Genomic DNA, 21,109 nt, shown 5'->3' with positions numbered 1-21,109 from the left:
TCCCATTTCTGTGCCAAACAATACACTTGGTGACATTGTGAACTAGTCGAGCACATGTTCAATGTTCACGTTTTGCGCTGAACAACAACTCCCGGCAAGGAATTTTCCAAATCTAGCGGGCACATGCTTTTTGTTTACCTTTTGCGTTGAACAACAAACTCCTGATAAGCAATTTTCCAAATCTAGCCGGGCACAGGATCACTGTTTACTCAGCAATCTCCTCCGTGGACGAGTGAATGCATCATCAATTTCTTATTCATGTTTAAGGTAAAGCTCAATTCAAATTCTTACAAGAGATTTGGTCCAAAGGAATTAAAGTACATAGCAGGGCTTCGTGGCCATGCGGTTAACGGCGGCAGTCGTCTAGGCGTATCGTAAGCCTCGAAGTGTGAGTTCGATTCCCGCTCCATTCGGTGGAAGCTTTTCGTCAAACGAAAAATTCATCACTGGGCCACTGGGTGTTCTGTGTGTTGTTCGTTGTCTGGTGTAAGTAATGTGTTCAGTCTGTGCAGCCTCTGGCTGAAGACGTTGTGAATTGTCTTAAAAAAAAAAAAATAAATCCGCTACCAGCCCTGTACCCAGATCGTTCACCATGATATTAGGTAGGTAGATCGTAGTCTGAAGCTGTCAGTCAGCTGCTCGGTCGTTTGAACAAATAAATCCACTTGCCTGCAGCACATATTTTGGAAACTGGAAACGAAACTGGATGAGTAATGATAGTTATTAGGTTATTGTTTCCGATGACAGCAGCAGCAACAGCGGTGGTGAGCAAAAACAGCAGTCAGTCAGTGTGCTTAGCTCAACGCACCGACTGACTGCGCCACTAATGGAGGATTGACCTAGTGTAGTGAAGCATATAGTGTTTTTTTCCTTCCTTCATCTCCTGTTGTTACCACTACGTAACACTTACCGACCATTACCGGAGTGCGGAGGTGGAGTAGTTCTCCGTTGTGTATGTGCAGAAATCAACAGGAGTGGAACAGCATCAGCGGCGATATACCGGTGCGGTGTCTAACAACACGCACAGGTGATGGATGGATGAGTGGTGTGAAAGTTCAACGATACCCGAGCAGAGTAAAAAACCTCAATAATAGCATATTTTGATACGGAGATCAAAAAGTGATATTTGTTTGTTTGAGATAAGAGGTAAAAGTACTGAAAATAATATCTCAATTTTACTCCTGGAACATCATCATCATTGCACATTTAGCTCTTGGTAAGATCTAACCAATAGCAGAGAGCTATTTCATTGATCTTCAAATATCAAATTTTGCTATTTGTTAGATGGTTCATGAACAAATTTCTGCTATTATTTTCAGTACTTTTACCTCTTATCTCAAACAAATCAATATCACATTTTGATCGTCAGTACTTGTCCTCTGCCCGGGTATGGTTGCTCTCACTGAAGCGTTTCAGCTGCTGCTGCTGCTGAAGTCAGTTTACGAGAGCGAGTGCGTTTTAATGGACTCGAGGTTGAGAGGTCAGGAAGTTACTTAAGTAAGGGTCCATGTTGTAGGTGTTCACAGCTAGTGGTTTTTAATGCTTTTTTACGTTTCGCAGATTGGATGATGTTTATGGTTGCTAAGCAGGAGATCGTGTTAGTTAACGGAAATCTTGTAACACTGAATTATGATCCTAACATTGTAAGGATGGTTATATAATATGCAATAGTTACTTGGTAATATTTTTGGAGGTTTAAAACTTTTGTTCATTCGACTTCCAACTTTAACAGCACAGTGTGAATCTAACGCCTACCAGTTATGCAACCAAGCGAACTGTGCCACTTTACAGCAATCTTCACACAATTTATCTATCATTTAATGCCTGGCATTCACGCACCAATGCGTGAACCCCTATGCCAAAAATAAACATTTCCCAACAACACTCGGACACCCTCATAACACCCTTTGCTTTCAACACCCTTAATTATATTGTGCATATAAACTATTGTTTGGATGAGCTTCATTCCTTATTTTAGGATATTCAGCATATTTCTAATTAAAGTCTTTTCTTTTACCTTTCAGGTATGTACTAAATTTGGAATACTTCAGTTGAACAGGTAAGGTAGTCTGAGCGGTATCAGGCTGACTGAACAGTTTCGCACAATTGTCCCGCTGACGTTGTGTCCTAGTGGACAAAAGAGCTTTAAATTAAGATCTAAGCAAACTAAGCAGGAAATAATAATGTTTAGGTTGAAAACCAGAGGTGTCCCTCGGCGGAACATCTGGAATGGCTTTATCAGTTGATATAGACTTTAGCTTATCTTTTTTGGCTCATTTTTTTCGAAGTCAGCCTCAAAGAGGCTCCGGTGGAACCAGTTCCATATTTTTCGAAGTAGTTTACATAGACCGTCTATCTTTTCTGATCTATTCCCTCGAAATCATGGAGATTGATATGTCGCACGACATGTTTTAGTTGAACACAAGTGTCCACATAAAATAGGCCCCGGTAGAACCTGTTCCAAATGTTCCGGAGTGGCCATACCTGTTGATAAAGACTTCAGTCTATCCTTTCTGGTTTATGCTCTCAAAATCATGAAGGTTGATACGTCGCATGGCATGTTTTGGTTTAAAACCAGAAGTGTCCACAATGAGGCCCCCGTGGAACCTGTCACGATAATCCAGATAAACTCACCAATCACACTGTAGCATTTGTGCTTTATTGTTCTCAAGACATCTGCCAGAAACTCGATAATGCAAATGCAAAACACACGAAACAATCACTTTTGTCTATTTTGGCACTCCCCTGTCCCAATATAATCCGGAATATCTGCGGAATGATTTCGGGTAATGCATGACCATTTGGGTATAATAAGTTTGCACCAATTTATGACCGATTGAGGTTGGTGCAGGGTAAAGGGCGTCCCGACAGGTTTCATTGGCGTTTCAATGGAATCACGGGGACTTCAGGGGCGTTTCATTAGTATTATTGGGGTTTCAGGGACGTTTCAAGGGACTTTGAAGGAGATTAAAGGGGCGGATCTCAGGAGCAATTGAAGGGCGTTACAAGGGGTTTCAGGGGCGTTTCAAGACATTTCAGAGAGTTATAAGGGGTTTCATAAGCGTTTTAGGATGTTCCGAGAGGGTTTGGGGGCGCTTGATAGCATTTCAGAGGCGGTACACGGGGGTTTTCAAGGCGTCCAAAGGGATTTCATGGTAATTTCAAATTGATTACGGAGATTTAAAGGATATTTAAATGGTATTATGGAGGAGGAGATGTGGATTATTCAGTGGTGTTTCAAGGTATTCCAGTGGTCTTCCATGGGATTTAAAAGGTTCTTGAGAAGCGATCTCTGGAGCTTCAGAGCATTCAGGGATATTTAAAGCGATTATGGGGATTTTAGTAGCGTTTCAATAGTATGAAGCGCCCAGAGATACTCGAGAACCTCTTGAAACCCTGTGAGACCTCTTGAAATTACGCTGAAATCTGAGTAACTCTAAGTAAATTCTAAGTAACTCTAAGTAAACTCTAAGTAACTCTCATCCTTGAAGCTCCCTGGAGCCCTCTAAAACCCTTTGTGACCCCATGGAACACCCCTGAGACCTCCACAAACACCCGTCAGTCCCCTGAAATCTCCCTGAATGTCCTTGGGACCCCATGAAACCCCTGAAATTATCCTGTGACCTCTTGAAGCGCCCTTGACATCTCTTGGTATCCCCTGGAGCCTCTCCATAAATTTTGTATACTCTTAGGGTTGAGGAGGGGAGTTGGGGTTGTTTTTGGCCAATGTCTACGGTTCATACAAATTTCGGAAATTTTGCATTGATAAAAGTAGATAGTAGATGTCTTTATTAAAGAGATTTTCACTATTAGGTCTCGACAAAAGAATTTCAGTCGATACCAAGATATCTTAATGACAAACATGTTACTGAGATAACTTGTGTACATCCCAGCAAAAGGGTATAGCACAATAGTCCTAAAATGTGGACGCAGTGATCTTCACCCGACAAACGAGAGAAAGATCCTTTGAAGCGTCCCTGAAAACTACTGGAACGCCTATGAGACCCCTTGGAACGTCCCTAAGATCCCCTGAAGTATCCCTGAAACTCCTTGATACCCCGTGAAACACCCCTGAGGCCTTCAAAATCCAGAATGAAAACCCCCTGACTGCCCTGCAACACTCCTGCGACCTCCAGGTACCTCCCTAAAATGCCCTTGGGACTCCCTGAAACGCCCTGAGGCCCTCGAAGCACCCCTGAGATCTTCTGAGGCTCACTGACGTCCCCAGAGACTCTCTTTTTTGTGGAATGAGGAAATCTGTTGGTTGGCAACTATGTTGACGACGACTGTTTTGAAGACTTTCGAATAGTTTTGGCTTTTTAGTCTTTTCGGGGTCAAAAACAAATAAATGTTTTCTTTTTCCAACGTTTCGATCCTTATTGGATCTTCCTCAGGGGATCTGTAGTTTATTATAGTCATTTTCATTGGTTTTAACACATTTAACTGGTTTGTTGCGACGTTTTCCAATGTATTTTGGTGAAACTGGCAACTATATTATCTAATAGGAATTAAGTGTACTGGAATTGTAATAAGATTTAGTGTTAAGTTGTGCGTCGAGTGAGAGAGTTCGGTAGTGATTAAGAAACTATCATGTAAGTAAAAACACGTTGTACAACTATTGAAATTTATTGTATTTAATATAGCATTGAAGCTACCGTAAAAAGTTGCTTTCGATATGTGTATCGATCCGGGGGAAAACTCGCGCCAACATGGTTTTTACACATTAACTACACCCCTGAGGCCACCTGGAGCCCTCTGGAATCCCCTTAATCCCTCTGAGACGCTCCAAGACTTAATTTAACGCCTCTGAGATCTTCTGGTACTCCCAGAAACTAAACTGGCATTTCCTAGCTCCCCTGAAGCTACCTGAAGCGACCCAGAAACTCCCTGTAACGGCATAAAACCCTCTGGAACTCTTCTATAAGCCCTTTGAAGCGACCCGGAGGCCATTTGGAACACCTCTTTGAACCTCCGAAGCCCCTTGAGACTGTCTTAAACACCCCTGAGACCTCCTAGTAGTACCTCCTAAATTCCCTTGGGATCCCTGAAACGTCTCGATAACCACGTTTTGCTCTTCTCTGTAGATGTACCCTGGCTGCCGTGGCCTTACCATCATTATTAGATCATCTTATGCACAATATTGGTACTGAATAGCTTTTCCACTTTTTATGCAGTGCATTTAGACATTTTAGTGTGTATATACATTAGAGTTTCTCATGGCAAGAGTAATATTTCCAGTTGTTAATTAAAGAACCAATGATTTCGCGATTCCATTATGATTGTATTATGTATAATGTGCTGTTAGTGTTTTCTAAATGATTTTGGAACGATCTCACCAATAAATATATTTTAAATATTCACCGGTGTATACCATCGACGCGAACAAAACAGCCTCCAAATCATAAAATGAAATACAAAATAAATAATATGTAGATTTGATAGCAAACTATGGAAAAGTTCGTATCAATTCTCTTTAAATTTGTAACGTTTTCACAAATCAAAACATTCCTCCATCATATTTCACTGCAGCTCGTTACTCGTTCCACTCACAACCCACCTTCTTAATCCGAGGCAATCAACTTTGACAAACATGTTGCGTCTGTCATTCTTTTTTCTTCTCATTGCTGTTCCAATAAACGTTGTCGAGAAAAAAAAAATCTGCAAGACAGCAACAATGCAATGTAACGACTTGTCACCGGTTGGAATCAAAATTTCCATTCCGTGCCTTAGCAGCAGCAACAACAGCAGATTTAACCTCGAGGCGAAAAGGAAATTAAGAACAGAATTTTCCAAATTGCTTACACAGAGAAAAAAAATAATATGCACACCTAAACAGAAACTAGATCTTTCAGAATTTGAAATAAGTATATTGTTTGTAGTATTTCGCAGCTTTTCGTTTTGATGGCCTTGTTAGAAAAAGCAGCAATATCCTAATTTCAGTTGGAATAGTGTATACACGGCATAGACATAGTCGTTCAATATGGAGCGGACCTAGTGTGATGGTTAAAGCACGTGACTGTCACGCTGAGAACCTGGAATCGAATCCCGCTCTATTTTACTTATCGGAAGCTGTATTATCTTTTTTATACGGACTGTCAATATCCATAGTAACAAACATGCTCTACTTAAGTTTGTGTAGCTCTAATATGTCATTTATGAATTATATAAGAGTTACAAACTCCTTTTAGAGCATGTGCGCTGAACTTACGGTAATGTTTTGCTTTTTTTTTTACTAAATTCTATTCGAACGATGTGATCTTTAGTGCAATGACTGGAAATGACCTGCTACGTGTCCGATTCCCGCTCCAGTCGTTGAAAATAACTATCCAGCAAATGTGTGTGCATTCTATATAAACACAAACAATTTTAGGAAATGTGTTATTTTTTCACGATTTTTTTTTGTTTTTTTTTTTCTGTGCTCCAATCTGTGTAAGCACCACCACCGTTGGCAACGAGTGACGAGTTGTTCCTGCCGTTGACATTCTGCACAAATTGGAAAGAAATTTGCAAAGCGTCGTCATCGCGTTGGACCGAAGTTTACTCTGCTCGACTGTGTCTGTCTGGTGGATAATGGTGGATTAAGAAAGGTATTAAACTCACTAGATATAGTTTGATTGAGCTCCCGTAGTTACTACTCCAGTAACTTTAGATCAACTGGCTGTTGGTTGAATAGCTGTTTGGCAGAGGTTCACTTTGATGCGTGGATTGCCGCAGCAAACCGTTTACCAGAAAAAAAAGTCATCCCTCGTCGGAAGTGGATTGATTAAAGAAGTTTTCCATCCAAAGCAGACAGTTTCCGATTTGATTAAAATTAACATCCGTTACAGATGACTCCCCGTTTCCCGACGAGTTTGGCTCGTCATCGCTTTATGCTTCTTTCCTGCCCAGAGCGAAATCGAGAGAGAGATAGAGAAAATGCAAACTCCAGTCTGTCTAGTCAAAACAAATTTCGTTTCGAGGGTCTAGCTCCGGCAGGAGGATCCAACAGTTTGGATTGGGATTGGTGTGATTTTTTTTTCTTACGGATTACTTGCAAGACAGCTCTCTATGTTGGGGTGGAAACCGGTCCGTCGCTTGACGGGAAATTGATTTGGATGGATTCGTGGTGATAAGAAGTTTTGGTTCGATTATGAAAGAAAAAGAAAGCTGACGACTGATGATGGATTTTTTTTCCGAAATCGTCGAATCACTTCTGGGAGGAAGAAAATTGGAAAACAATCTCATCGTCTTCGGCGAGCGATGATGGAACGACGATGATTGGTTCCCATCTGTGAAAATGGAACTCATTCTGAGATAAAGACGATTGAGTTCCATTTTGCTGGGTGGTGATTGAGACAGTTGACAGGATTTGACAGGGTTGACAGAATTGACAGAAATTCACTATGTTGGTAGTTCACTGTGCCATAACATTTTAAAGTCACGAGAAATTCCCGAGTCGTTGAAAAAATATCACCGCTCCGCTATCATATCTCATCTCCGTTCCAAACAGCTGGGAATTATTTATTGGGCCCCATCGGTCGGTTGAACATTATTTATTTAGCGACGCCGCCGTCGCTCGATGACTGGATGTGCGTGCCGAAGCGTAATTTTCGCCGCTGGGCCCGAAAGAAAATAAATGCCGGTTTTATTTTCGTTCGGTGTTTCGTCGCTGCCGTCGTCATCTCTCCGTGGAATCTACAACAATCGAACGCAAATGGCACTTTTTCACGCCACAAAGCGATCCGGTCCGGATGAAGAAACGGAGGGGAATCGATTTTCCCTAATTCAATCCAACAACGAGGGCTCTCTAACAGCACAAAAGCCACGACAATAGATGGTGCTTCAAACAACGCAGCGCGCTGATCCGGCTAATTTACAACATCCATTTCTGTTTCACACTTAATTTATTTCGCCGAGGCCGGCAAAATAAATCGCCGAGAATCCAACAGCTGAGTGCTCGGTAAAAATCTCGGTAAAAGTTCAAATTGCCGACTAGGCTGCAAACTTGATAAACATCAACTGTCAAAATTTAACGAGTGGCTCGGTAATACATTGCCGAAAATTTCGGCATACATTATTACCGAAATTCAGTAAATGTTTGTTTTCTTTCGTGGTTTTCAATAAGAAAAAGTAAAATAAAACAAAAAAATATAATTAGGTTAAAAAATTTATTCAGAGATGAACCAGCCTAAGGCAGGAAACCTCTTTAATAACAAAAAAATAGTAAAAATACAACTTCACACTTCCCCCGGGGTCTCTTTCTCCCAATCCTCCCTAAACACGCTCGCGGATGTGCCGGGCAAGCTGGATATCCATCGGCATGATTGTGACGCGCATGATGTGGGTCGCGCACAGATTGGTGTCCTCGAACAATCTGATCAGGTACGTTTCGCTGGCTTCCTGCAGGGCAGCAGCGGTGGCACTTTGGAAGCGCAGATCTATCTTGAAATCCTGCGCAATTTAACGCACCACTGGAGCGGCAACTTGCGGATCAGCAACTCGGTGGACTTTCAGAAGTGACGAATTTCCCGCGGAGCTACCGTTCCCGGCCGGTAACAAAGCGGCCTGCTTCATGACGATCGAAGTAGCGTCCCGACAGCAACCAAACAGGCACCAGAAAACATTCCTCCTTCAACGCTCCTTCTCCAAACCAACGAGCTGAAAAGATAATTAAGAAAGGATCTTTATTGAATATTCATATAAGATGCATATTTACACAGCGTTAGCTTAAAGCGAATTAAATTGCTTACTTACGTGATAAAAATGCCATCGATGTTTGCTTAAAAAATCCTTCTACCATTTTTTTGGAGATGGCACCCAGACGACAACGTGTCCGTTTTCATTTTTGACAGATGCGCTTTACCGAAATTCAGTGACATGATTAAATTGCCGATTGCTGTGGCAAAAAAGTTTGCCGAAAATCAGTAATGAACGTATATTACCGAATTTCGTTATTTTTGACAAGTTATTTTTGATGAACTGTCAAATTTCAACGACATTTCAGTTAAAATGTGCTTTACCGATTGAGTTCGTTATTCGTATTTACCGAGATCAAATTTGGAGTTTAAGTGTGTTCCCCTGTTGTTGATGGATACAGCTTGGAGATAAAATGTCCAGTCGAAGATTACCGAAGTCCACGGCAGTTGATGGACGTTGTGTTCTTTTGTTTAAACAATATCTACCTAGTCGTCGAAGTGACGTTTGTATAGCGTGATGACGACGATCGAGTTGCCAGATGCGACGATGCTGGCCGATGTTTCGATTCGATGAATCCACGTGAAATGCAATAACAGTTTTCTAGGAAGTGCTATACTTGTTTGCTTCTTGACAAACACTCAGGGCCTAACTCGAGGACAAGCATAGGAAACACTCACTCAATTGTAACGTTTCGCGAACTCGCTTCATCCGCAGCCCGCATTCAACAAGCACATTCTTTCCACTCGTAAACAAATTGAACCTTGTTAAATGTTATTCGAGACGGTCGGAAAATTCATTATCTGTGAAATAATTCTAGATTGAGTTTAAATAAGGGCGAAAGTAACATGAGAGAGTTCTCTTCATCGACTCTCTCTTCTGCAAATTAAAGTGAAAAGATGCAAATTCAATCGAACTTTTTTACACTTAGACGCTAGATTGCATCGCAACCTAGCGATTTATGACCAAAAAGTGAAACCATACTTGCATCATGTCACTTTAATTTGAAGAGGAGAGAGTCGATGAAGAGAACTCTCTCATGTTACTTTCGCCCTTATTTAAACTCAATCTAGAATTGATCCTTTTTTGATAAAAACAGTGGAAAAATCTCGAATAACATTTTACAATGTCCCATATATTTTTTTGATTACCTATTTGAACTTGCTGTAACTCAAGTATGGTTGAATCCAGGAAAAAAATGTGTACCGTTTTTTTTTTATTGGAACTTGTATGTATAATCAATTTTGATATTAAAAATCTTGAAAAAAATTTTCCATTTGCTTGTTTTCAAAATCGATAGAAAATTAAAAATTAGAGAAAAAAATAGTTGCATTTGACCATCTTGGGCTTCTGGCAAATACTGGAAGCCAGAAAAATAAAAATAAAAGTCGAAGGGTATGGTTAAGGGAAATATGAAATTATATTACATCTAACATAGATCCGCAATGAATATTACTCTCAGGGTATTTTTCTCAAAAGTCCTTTCTATATCCTAAAAGTTTTCAAGTCTAATTGTACATATTCCCGGAAGAGTTTCTTGAGGATTTCTTGAAACACATGTTTAGAGACAGAATTTTGACAGAATTTTAGAAAAAAATATTATGGACGAAATTCTGACCATGCATTTGTATAACTCACAAATAAAGAACATAACGCCTTCGAAATTTAAATATATCCACGAACGTAATATTGAAACAATTTCTGTAGGCAAACTTGCGGGGGATTTTTTGAGGAACTCTAGGATAAGTTTTAAGTGTCCTTCTAATGAGAAAATTTTATGAAATTAAATTTTATGATCTTTTCCGATTTTCTTGGATGTTTTCTAGAATAATTCGTACAGTTTCTTACCGGTTTTGGAAACACCCGTTTTTGTCTACTCCCGATTTTGGCAACATTTCCATCCCGATTTTGGCAACACCCATTTTTGGCAACAATTTCTTACCGATTTGGGCAACACCCGATTTTGGCAACATTTTTTTTACCGATTTTGGCAACAAAAAAAATTTTTACCGAAAAATCGTTTGTATTTGTAAATGTATTTATATTTTAGCCTAACTTTTCTTAAAAAATCAAAATTCATTAAATTTTCCAAAATTTACAATTTTACAAATCATGACGTAATTTATGAACGTAAGCTACAGGGATCGTTTTATAGCTTGTGAATGGTCCATATTTATAATATAAGCCAAATTGACACTTAAAAATTGAAAATAATCCACAAAATTTTTTTACCGATTTTGGCAACATAAAATTCACTTCGTGTTGCCAAAATCGGTAAGAACTTCACTAAAGAAGTGAAATTTTTGATGAATTTACTGAAAAATTTCCGAAAATTTTTAAAAGATTAGACAATATTCCGAATTTAAAACTTTGCAAATTTTCTCAAAATAATAGATTTGTAATAAGTTTTAAAATTTTGCGCGGAATAGTCTAATTTCTTAACAAGTTAAACTTCAAGTTATCAAGAGTGCTCAATCAAAATTTGAAGTTTATCTGTTCACTGGAAGCTGAAATTTTAAGCTTCAAAGTTGGTAATTTTGTATGAAAATTGGCCAATGCGTACTTCATTCAGTCCAGTACTGTATTAAGAATTCCATAAATTCCAGCGTTTAGAAAACAAAGGGTTACAAAAAATATTGTATCATTAATTTTGATGAAATTGCATGGACGCTTGCCTATCTAATTTCTTAAAATTTAGATGTTTTATAAAAAAAAAACAAATCATGGAAGAATTTCTGCCTAAAAACTGCCAAAGAGAACTTGCGCCAAAAATCTGAAAAAATAGAGTTTTTCAGATCCATACAGTACATTCCGGAATTTTCTTTATTGCAGGATAAATTCTTGCATCGTTTATTATTGATTACGTGTAAAAGAAATATTTGTGCAAAATCATAAAAAAACAGACTAGACGAGAAATTAAAAAAAGTTTAGTGTCGAATTAGCAAAAGGTTAAAATACACGTTAATAGAAACAAAAAAAAAAGTTTGTGAAAAATAAAAATATAATATAATTTTTTTCAGATTTGTAAAGGGTGTCCACGATGAAATTGGCACACAGAAAATATTGCATAACTTTTGATTGCGTTCGCCAAAATAGCTATTTTTTCGACCATGAATAGTATATTATGTGTAGCTAATATAATACCATAAAATTTTCATTAAAATCGGTTGAATATTGGCGCAGATAGCTATTTTGGCGAACGCAATCAAAAGTTATACAATATTTTCTGTGTGCCAATTTCATCGTGGACGCCCTTTATCAGTTTTTTCAAAACATTTCAGTGGATATGCATGAATTTTGTTTGGATGATTTGGATTCGCACAAGTTGAGACTTTTGAAGGTATAACTGAACATTTGTAGGAATAGTTGACCGTAACCTTGGAGTTCTGGCGATAACTGAAGGATTCCTGAAAAATATTGCAAAGAAATTGTTGGTAAAATGCATTACAGAGTTTAGGAAAAAAATCATTGGTGAAAGTTTTGACTTGATTCGTAGGGTTTGTAACAAAATTTTGGATATTTTTGAATCAAGTTAACGATGGCCGAGATTTGAGGCATTCAATAATGAATTTTGAAAAACCTCTTTTTGTTTTTTTTTTTATATTTTTTTAGGAGATACTTGCTAAGTCATGAAAGTCATTCTGTAGTGGAATTTCTTTATTAGTTCTATTGAATCTTTACAGGTTATTCGGCCAGAAATGCAAATATTTTCATTAGAACATTAAAGAATTCTGCTAGACACCATAACAATTGCAATATAAATTAAAAAAAAAAAAAAAAAAAACGAGATGCTAAGCTTTTCACTGCCATACAGATTTTAAAAATACAAGATTTCAGAAAGCATTTCAAGAATTTTTTACCAATTTAGTTATTATTTCGATAGACGTTCGATAGATGTTTTGAGAACCGCATGTGAGGTTTGTAGGTAATACTTTTTAATAATAAAGTTCACTGGAAATTCCAGCAATTAGAAATTCCAAGTAAATATTGTACAGTAAGTTTTCTTATTTATACCAGCTTCATTGTGAATTCTAGGAGTTTTAACCGTTAGTGGTCGGCAAACTTTTTGCTTTTTTCTACACCGTGTATTTTAAATGGGTGCTGGGTACCCGGGTACCCTGCCGGCCACATAAGGGTTAAAGTAGATTCGAGGTATTTTAAAGGAATTTTGTACGCTTCATGGCCGTGCGGATAGCAGCGTCAGTTGTGTAGGCGTTCCGTAAACCTTTTCGTAAATTCCGTAAACTTTTCGTTAATTTTCATCACTGGGTCACTAGGCTTTCTATGTGTTGTCCTTTGTTTGTAATGTGTTCAGTCTGTGCAGCCTTAGGCTAAAGGTGGCGTGAATTGTCTTTATTTAACTCACAGGAAATTTTCAAGCATTATTGTGATTTTTTTTCAAGTTTCTTTAGAAACTTTGAAAGTATTCCTAAAATATCTAAGTCATCATAAGAATTTTATTGGACATTCCAAGAACTTCAATAGAGATCTGAGTTATTTTACTAAAAAATACCTGAAATTTTACTAGAAACCCTGATAGTTTTACTTGAAATTCCGAAAGTTTTGCAAAAATTTCCATGAATTTCCAAGAGCTTCAGTAAACATTTTAAGAGAGAAATTTCTTAGAATTGCTCAGGAAATTCCAAGAATTTATCGGTGCATTCACATAGTTTCGCTAGAAATTATAAGACTGTTACGTAATTCCAAGAATTAGGCAGCAATTTTGGTAATTAAGAATAGCAAAATTCAAGAATTTCATAAATTATTCACATTTTTTTTTAGAAATCCAAAGAATTTCTCTTGAAATTTTAAGAATGCCATCCAATAATTTCACAAAATTTCCTCAAATATCTAAACGAAATACCAGATGCTTATAATTAAAGAAAAAACTTCATTAGTAAACCTTAAAGAAATATTGAAAATTCTTGGGTTTTCACTAATTATTCCAAGATTTACAAGATTTTTCAATGCCAAGAAAACTATCAAAATTCTTGGAATCACACTGTAAATTCCAAAACAATATTCTAAATTTCAAAGAATTCCAATGAAAATTGCAGCAATTACACTATAGAGTATACTTACTTGGGATTCTGCTGGAAATTCTTAGAACTACACTACAAATTCCATAACTGTTACTGAAATGTTCAAAATTTTTAAGAGAAATTCAAATAATTGTGAGAAAATTCAAAGACATTGGAGATACTTAGAAAAACATTTCTTTAAAGATTTTATTTCGGAAAATTTTCCAGATTTTCTATAAGTCACTGACTGGTAGATTACAGAAAAAATCCCTTTTAAAAATCGGTTTAAGTTTCTCAAAGTATGTCTTTGGAGGATTCTTACAAAAATCCCTTCAAGAATTTAAAAGTTTCTCGTGCAAAATCCAATTTGTTTTCAGAATTTTTTTTGCGAACATCGTTTCCGGAATAAGGTAATGTCAGAAACGGTGTTTGCAAAAGAAATTCTGGAAACAAATTTGACTTTGCACGAAAAACTTTTAAATTCTTGAAGAGATTTTTGTAAGAATCTTCCAAAGACATACTTTGAGAAACTTTAACCGATTTTTAAAAAGGTTTTTGTCCAGTTATCTTCCAGTAACTCATCTGACAATTTCACTACAAATTGCTGCAAGGAAACTCCATGGTTACTTTACAGGTATTTCCAAATAAATCTCTTAAAAATTTTGATGATGCATGTTGGGAAAATCCTGTCTTCATAAAATTCCAAGAATTTGGGAACCCCCTTATGGTAATTCATACATAAGGACCTCGATCATATCATCAGAAGAAATCTTTAAAAGAATTCTGGGGATGCAACTTGAAGGAGATTCTAGCTATTTTTTCATGAATTTCTGGATGGATTGTTTTTTTTTAATCCGTTATAATTTGGATCTTACATCTATGATCTCCATATGAGTTCATGAAAACAAATGATGAACAGTATACAAGTTAAAATTCCAGAGCTCGACTTTGAAACCCACGCACCATCACACCGAATTGCTTCACCTCCCCTGAAAACCCAACGTTCTTACACGGCAATCCTCCTCAATCCAGTTCGGTGACAAAGCGCGCAATCTGTTGGATTAGGGATTTCCTTTCACAAAGTCATTTGCCTGAGATTGTTGGTTGAAGCATCTTCCCGGACCGCCTTCGTCGCCCATATCCCACACCCGACGCTTTCCAGGCTTCGCCGATTTCGAAACGATTTGCAACAAAACAGAAACCGGATTATGTCTGAGTCTGCCGGTTCTATTTTCCATCTGAAAGGACTCTAGCTATACATAGGAGGGAATCCACTTTGGGGAAACGAATTCGATTCGAAATTCGTAAAACGGTGAAACGTGTCCTGGGCTCTATTACACAACAGAACCGTGTAGTGTAGGTAGGCGAGGATGCGATGGAGATGGGACTGCCAGGCGTAAGCAGTTACTTTGCATAACTTTAGGCGCTCGCAGTTCGTTTTGAATGCGGGTGGATCCTAAAAGTATGCAAATGGGATGGCATCTTAATGATAGGGCCTTCCACGCGCTGGGTTCAGAATCGGAGCGTGTTGCAATGTACTCTAAACTCTATTTGCTGCGGTCTGTAGCTCCGTTGCTGCTTTTGTGGAACGTGATTCGGTCACCCACTAAAACACGGAACGTTGACTCCACACCGCACAGCTAGCGATTCCCATGATACGGGACGACCTGACTGACTCCGGGCCCTGGCAGGCAGACCGACAATGAATACAATGACAATGACCAAGTTCTCGATGGAGATACCACGGACCTGCTGGCTGCTGCTGCTACTTCCGACCCAATCCGGAGTGGGAAGTGAACAAGTGGAAAGAAATAAACTGCCACACAACATGTCCGTCCGTCCATCGGAGCAAGGGCCAATAACGGGAATCGTTATTACACGATTTCCCCGCGGAGGATCGCGGTTGACGAGGCGCGCGGCGGTGGTCGGTGAGAAGTTGCCAAGTAATTCCTGCCCTGTTCTACATCGGCAACACATCTAATACGAAAACACAGAGCCATTATTTAAAATCGCACAGCGCAACGTGTTTTTTCGCCTACGACGAAGGCTTCCTCTGGTTTCTGCTCCTCCACTGACTGAGTTGGATTGGAGCTGAAGAGCGAGGCCGGAGGGCCGGTCATCCAACCGACCGACCGACCGAACCACACAATGTACAGCTATTCGAAAGGGCTAGTTTTCTACCAGTTGCCTGCCTGCATGCTTGGTTTTGTATCTCCTATTTTGCTACAATGCACTTGCAGCAGCTGTAAATGGTTGCAACGGTGTTGTTGTTGCTGTTGCCGTTGCGTTGTGCTCTCGCTTCAGAAAAGGAAATTAAATTTTATATCTTCCGACTATCTGGAGGAGAGCTTCGGTTCGCTTTCAGCAGTTGAGTTGAGCAACAATCACCTTTCAGAAAAGCATTCTGGTCACTGGCGTAACTGAAAGGCAGCGAGAGGTACCAAGCAATATGGTGCATAATGTTTCATATGATTGAATGAATTCTTGAAAAAAAGCCCTTCAAAAATCATTACCAGTAATAATCCTTGTGATTTCTAGGAGATTTCAAGCAGAAATTAAAAAGAAATATCGACAGATCAATTTCAAAAATATCTGTGAAAATTCTCGTAATTTCTATCAAAATTTTAGGAATTTACAACATATATAATTGAAATTAACAAACTTGCATTAGAACCTCCATGAATTTTATGTAAAATTCATGGGATATCTTTAAAGATGTGGTTATTTGCGGAAATTCAGTAAAATCTATAAATATTCAGCAAATTTGTTTAAATTTTGAGAATTGTATTTTCAATTTTTAGAATAATATTTAATATTGTAAAGTGTGTCAATCCATGAGGGAAAACCCGTATATCCGGAATCTCCAGGAACAATTTGGAAAATACGCGAGAATTTGTAAGACGCATTGGAATAAACATATTTGATGCTGCCTGTATTAATAATAAGCAAGTCTTGAATAGACTGAAAGCAATATTAACAGAGTTGATGGAATGCCGGTAGACTAGATCTAGTTTCTCAGGTGCAAAACATTCTCGGAAGGCGAAATGACATCTGTTTGTTGTCGGTTGTTCCTAGCTACGAAGTTTTTCATTCTAGTGTGCATTACAAATTGGTTCTTGAATTCGATCTCTCTTTATCTTGATGGTCCCTTCAATATCGAGATGTAGAAAATCAACTGTATTATTGAAATTTGGCAATTTTTTCATTAGATCAATTCAAACTTTACTTAATTGTTGCAAAGAACTATATTTGCTAAATTTCTGTTGAAGTATTTGTCTACTAACAAATTGTGCTTCAGTAATTTAAAATTTAGGAATAATAGTTTCAAGTTGTGAAAAGAAAAATTTTGCATTTTTTAAATATTTTTTCATCAATGTTTTTTTTTCGAAATTAGTTGGATATGACCGCTGGTCTGAGATTTTTCGCTGGATTTTAAAGTCAAAGTGTTAGCTCATAACGCGGGGTTTTAACTACCTTTATGCAATTCAGTATCATAATTTCAATTTTATATAACTCATTTCAGTAACATAATGGCCAATTTTCCGAACTGGTTCATTATGCAACTGAAATGAGTTGCATAATGAAAAATAGTTGTATAATGTTCATAATGCAACTCATTTGAGTTTATTTTATTTTTATTTGAAACTTTGAAGGAATTTGGTAAACTTTTGTGGATTTCAATTATTCTTTGCAAAAAATCAGTCGTCTGGCCGTGTTGAGGCCATCAGCCAGCTACCGGGGTGTTTGCATTCCACTGAATGGCAGACGACGATTCCACATCGCATCACTTGCTGGTCCAGCTTTGAGATCGACATTAACCCTCTACAGGAAACCTTAAATGATGATCCATTTCGGAAACCTGGGGTCCATTTGGACCCCAAATTTGATCTTCTGTATCTTATGATCCTGACTTATTAGAAGATCGGTGTCTTCAGCAAAATTGTTGGGTTGGTCAAGGACTTACAGATGCTGCACTGTTTAATTCGGAATTTCATATATAGGTGGCGCTAGTGAGCATGTAAGTTTTAAGTATTTGAGCACATATATATCAAGATCATGACCACATAGAAATTTGGTGTCTTCAGCAAAGTTGTTTATTAGGTAAAGTGTTAACGAATGATGGACCGTTTGTTTGAAATTTTCACACATAGATGGCGCTACTAAGCGTGCAAATTTTATATTAATATATCTCAGGATCCGTTTGATCCGGAACTTCACACATAGGTGGCCCATAAACTGTTAGTTCTCGACCAGCGTAACAGTATTGCCGAACACACCAATACTCTAAGTATTCAAAACCCTGAGACATATGGGTGAGAAATTGTGTCAGTGTTATGTCTGTTTGTCTCTGATATTTTAAGATGTGATGTCTCTTAGCTTTTTCTGGGATCCACTGGTATGCGTTTGGTTCATCAAAATATTTGAACAGTCCCCTGTGAACACTCTGCGTGTGCACTGTGTGGTGTTTTTTTTTGAGTGCGTGCAGAAATTGTGCACTGGGATTATGCACATACAAATAGACGTCTCACTCTACTCACTTTTCATCGTTACCATTTTTAACGGTTAGTTCAAATATTTTGTAGTTCGCAAATCACTCGATCACGGCGCTCGTATCGTTTTTACTCCTGTTTGACGTGTGCTCACTACCGCCACCTACTGAGTGGTTTGCGTAACATAGCTTGGTTAGCATTGGGCGATTATGTTTTCGTGACGATGACTTTTATCACAATTTGTTCCAAGTGATACATCTGTTTGTCTGTGGATTATGACTAGCTGGCTCTCACTGCTCTCACGCAGAAGTCTAGTCACCCGTACACAAACTCTGCATGAGAGCAATTTTATGTTTTTGACTATGCGTTTTCTTCTCTTTTTTAGAATCTTGCGCTATATGAGATATACAAATTGCATGCTTACTGACGTTACCTATGAGTCAAATGACTCATCATTTATAAGTTCTTGCAACTTAATTGCAGAATCTTATTTTTTTTTCTAAATAATCTGAAACCTGATGCATAAATGATTCAAAAAGTGTATGCTCACTAGCGTCATCTAGTGACAGAGGTTCGATTCAAGCGATCCATTATCTATCTGTAAATTCTGGCCTACCAAACATCTTTGCTAAAGATAAGAGACGATAAGAGTGTTATTAGGATCCTGGGTTATTTGAAGTATACAATTGGCATACTCAGTGGTGCTACCTATGTGGTGATTTCCGGTACAAATTTTGCGTCATCTGTAAGTTCTTGACCTATGAAACAACTTTGCCGAACACACCATCTTTTTATGTGATCAGGATCCTGAGATATAAGAGATGTTCATTTGAATGCTCACTAGCGCCACCTATGAGTAGAGTTTCAAATCAAACGGCCCATCGTCTGGAAGTACTTGACCAACACAACAACTTTCTCGAGGACGTCATCTTTCTAAGTGATAAGGATCCAGTGATATATATGACATATTATGAGATACAAAATTTACGTGCACACTAGCACCACCTAGTGGTGGAATTTCAAATCAATCGATCTATTATCTGTAAACGCTCGACTTACTGAGCAACTTTCCCGAAGACGTGACACTTCTACAAGCTCTAGATCTTCCGATAATTTCGTTTTAAGACATTATACTACTAAACTGTTAATTTCAAATAGCGCCATCTAGTGGGTAAATTTCGAATTAACCAATTCACCGTCAGATGGCGCTTGACCTACCGAACAAATTTGACCAAGACATAAATATTCTAAAACAACAGAATAAAAAGATATAGAGAATTCAATTTGGGGTCCAAATGGACCCCAGGTATACAAAATCACCCGGTTCAACTTTGACTTGGAATAAAAATCAAAGTATGCCATGAAATCACCTTTTTTTTGCTTAAATAATAGAACTAGGTCTAGTTTGAAGGTATTGCAAAAATAAAGTGAATATGTTTTACCAAGCTTGCTTGCCATTACTCCAAAGTTGCCTGGGGTCCAAATGGACCCCAGGTATCCATTAGAGGGTTAAAGACAATTAATTATCTATTTACTTTTCATTCTTATGATTGTCTGACACTTCTAATGCATTATGTCAAACACAATACCTTTTGTATATTATACCTTTTGTACCATATCTTGCATACAATATGTCCACACAATAATGTACTACTAAAACAATTTCTGTAGGCACAATCGGGGAAACGGGGTATAAATAGGACATCCTCAAGTGTATCGAGATAGTTTCAAATAAAACGTAAAATGGAGAACATTTTCTCTTCGTATTTAATCCCTCCGGATAGTATCCGCGGGAACAGGCCGTTTCGTAAGCTTCGGAGTGTGGGCTCCATTCCTGCTCCAGCCGGTGAAAACTTTTCGTCAAACGGAAAATTCTCCACTGGACCATTGGGTGTTTCGTTTGTTGTCCATTGTCTAACGTTAGTGTTCGTTCAGTCTGTGCAACCTCTGGTTGAAGACTGGCTGTACACTCAATTTACAGATTTCTGGATGATTTCCCGAACTAGGTTTTAAAGGTCTAGTTTTGAAAGTCCTGGAGGTAGCTCCCTGCAAATGTTATTTCTGGCAAAAAAAAAACCTTGAGACTGTAAGCACGAACTGGAAATTAAATTATTGGCTAAAAATTCTAGCAATTCCTGTAGGACTTTCGGCGAGATTCTTAGATGAACTTAGTGGAACTTTATATGTCATATTTTATATGTATATCTAAACCTATAGAAGACTGAACTCTTTGGCAAAAGTCAAAGAGAAATGTCCTGAGGAATGTCTGACGGAATTGATAGAAAAGTCACGCCAGTACATAATATGTGGAAAAAATTTGGGAAAAATTTCTTGAAAAAAATTGGAGAGGGAGAATACAGAATAAATTGAAGTGGATTCCCCAAAGAAGCTTATGGCAGATTGGCAAATGAAACTCCTGGAGGAATATCTGATGGAATCTTCTAAGAAAATTCTAATAGATTTTTTTAACACATTGTTATCAGAATCTGCAGAGGAGTTTTCAACGGAATCAAAGTTTGTTTGGAATTGTTTCACAGTTTTCCTGAAAAATGTGACTAATGCTTCCATCTGGAAGAATACCCACAAAAGCTTTTCGAAGTATTTATCGCTGATATTTTTACAGTTCTGAAAACAATATCAGGTAAAACTTTTTTTAAGAAACTACATGTAATTTTTAGTAAAATCCGCTAGAACTGTGGATTGAGCTGGGGAGTTTCTAATAAAATTTGAAGTTGAAAAAGTCTGGTGAAATTCTCGAGTTTTCCGGAAAAAAAGTTTTTTTTTATTCATTTTTATTCATGAATTTTAATTACAGCTATTTTTTTTAATACAAAATTCATTGAAGAATTCATGCTATTGGAACTTTAATGAAAATAATTGCATTATCAGAGAATTTTAGTGCAATTCTTAGAACATCTAACGAAA

The 21,109-nt window shown here is 37.9% G+C and overlaps 2 protein-coding genes across 16 annotated transcripts in view; one reads left to right on the top strand and one right to left on the bottom strand.

Annotated features, from left to right (window-relative positions):
• The window catches only part of LOC109402620 (protein toll), a 393,806-nt gene that overhangs the window by 79,221 nt on the left and 293,476 nt on the right, over positions 1–21,109 (bottom strand). The window lies entirely within an intron of this gene.
• The window catches only part of LOC109406602 (cation-independent mannose-6-phosphate receptor), a 236,869-nt gene that overhangs the window by 147,512 nt on the left and 68,248 nt on the right, over positions 1–21,109 (top strand). Inside the window, exon 6 of one of the 9 annotated variants that reach the window (XM_062844427.1) lies at positions 2,025–21,009. The exons of the other annotated variants lie outside the window; for them this stretch is intronic. Coding sequence (XP_062700411.1) covers positions 2,025–2,063 — 39 coding nt within the window. The 3' untranslated portion in view covers positions 2,064–21,009. Of the gene's footprint in view, positions 1–2,024; positions 21,010–21,109 lie in introns of those variants that run through there. 9 annotated transcript variants of the gene reach the window in all.

Source organism: Aedes albopictus, chromosome 1 (genome assembly GCF_035046485.1).
Source record: "Aedes albopictus strain Foshan chromosome 1, AalbF5, whole genome shotgun sequence".
NCBI classification, from domain to species: Eukaryota; Metazoa; Arthropoda; class Insecta; order Diptera; family Culicidae; genus Aedes; species Aedes albopictus.
The sequence above is the reverse complement of the archived record's forward strand: the minus strand, read 5'-3'. Positions and strand labels throughout refer to the sequence as shown.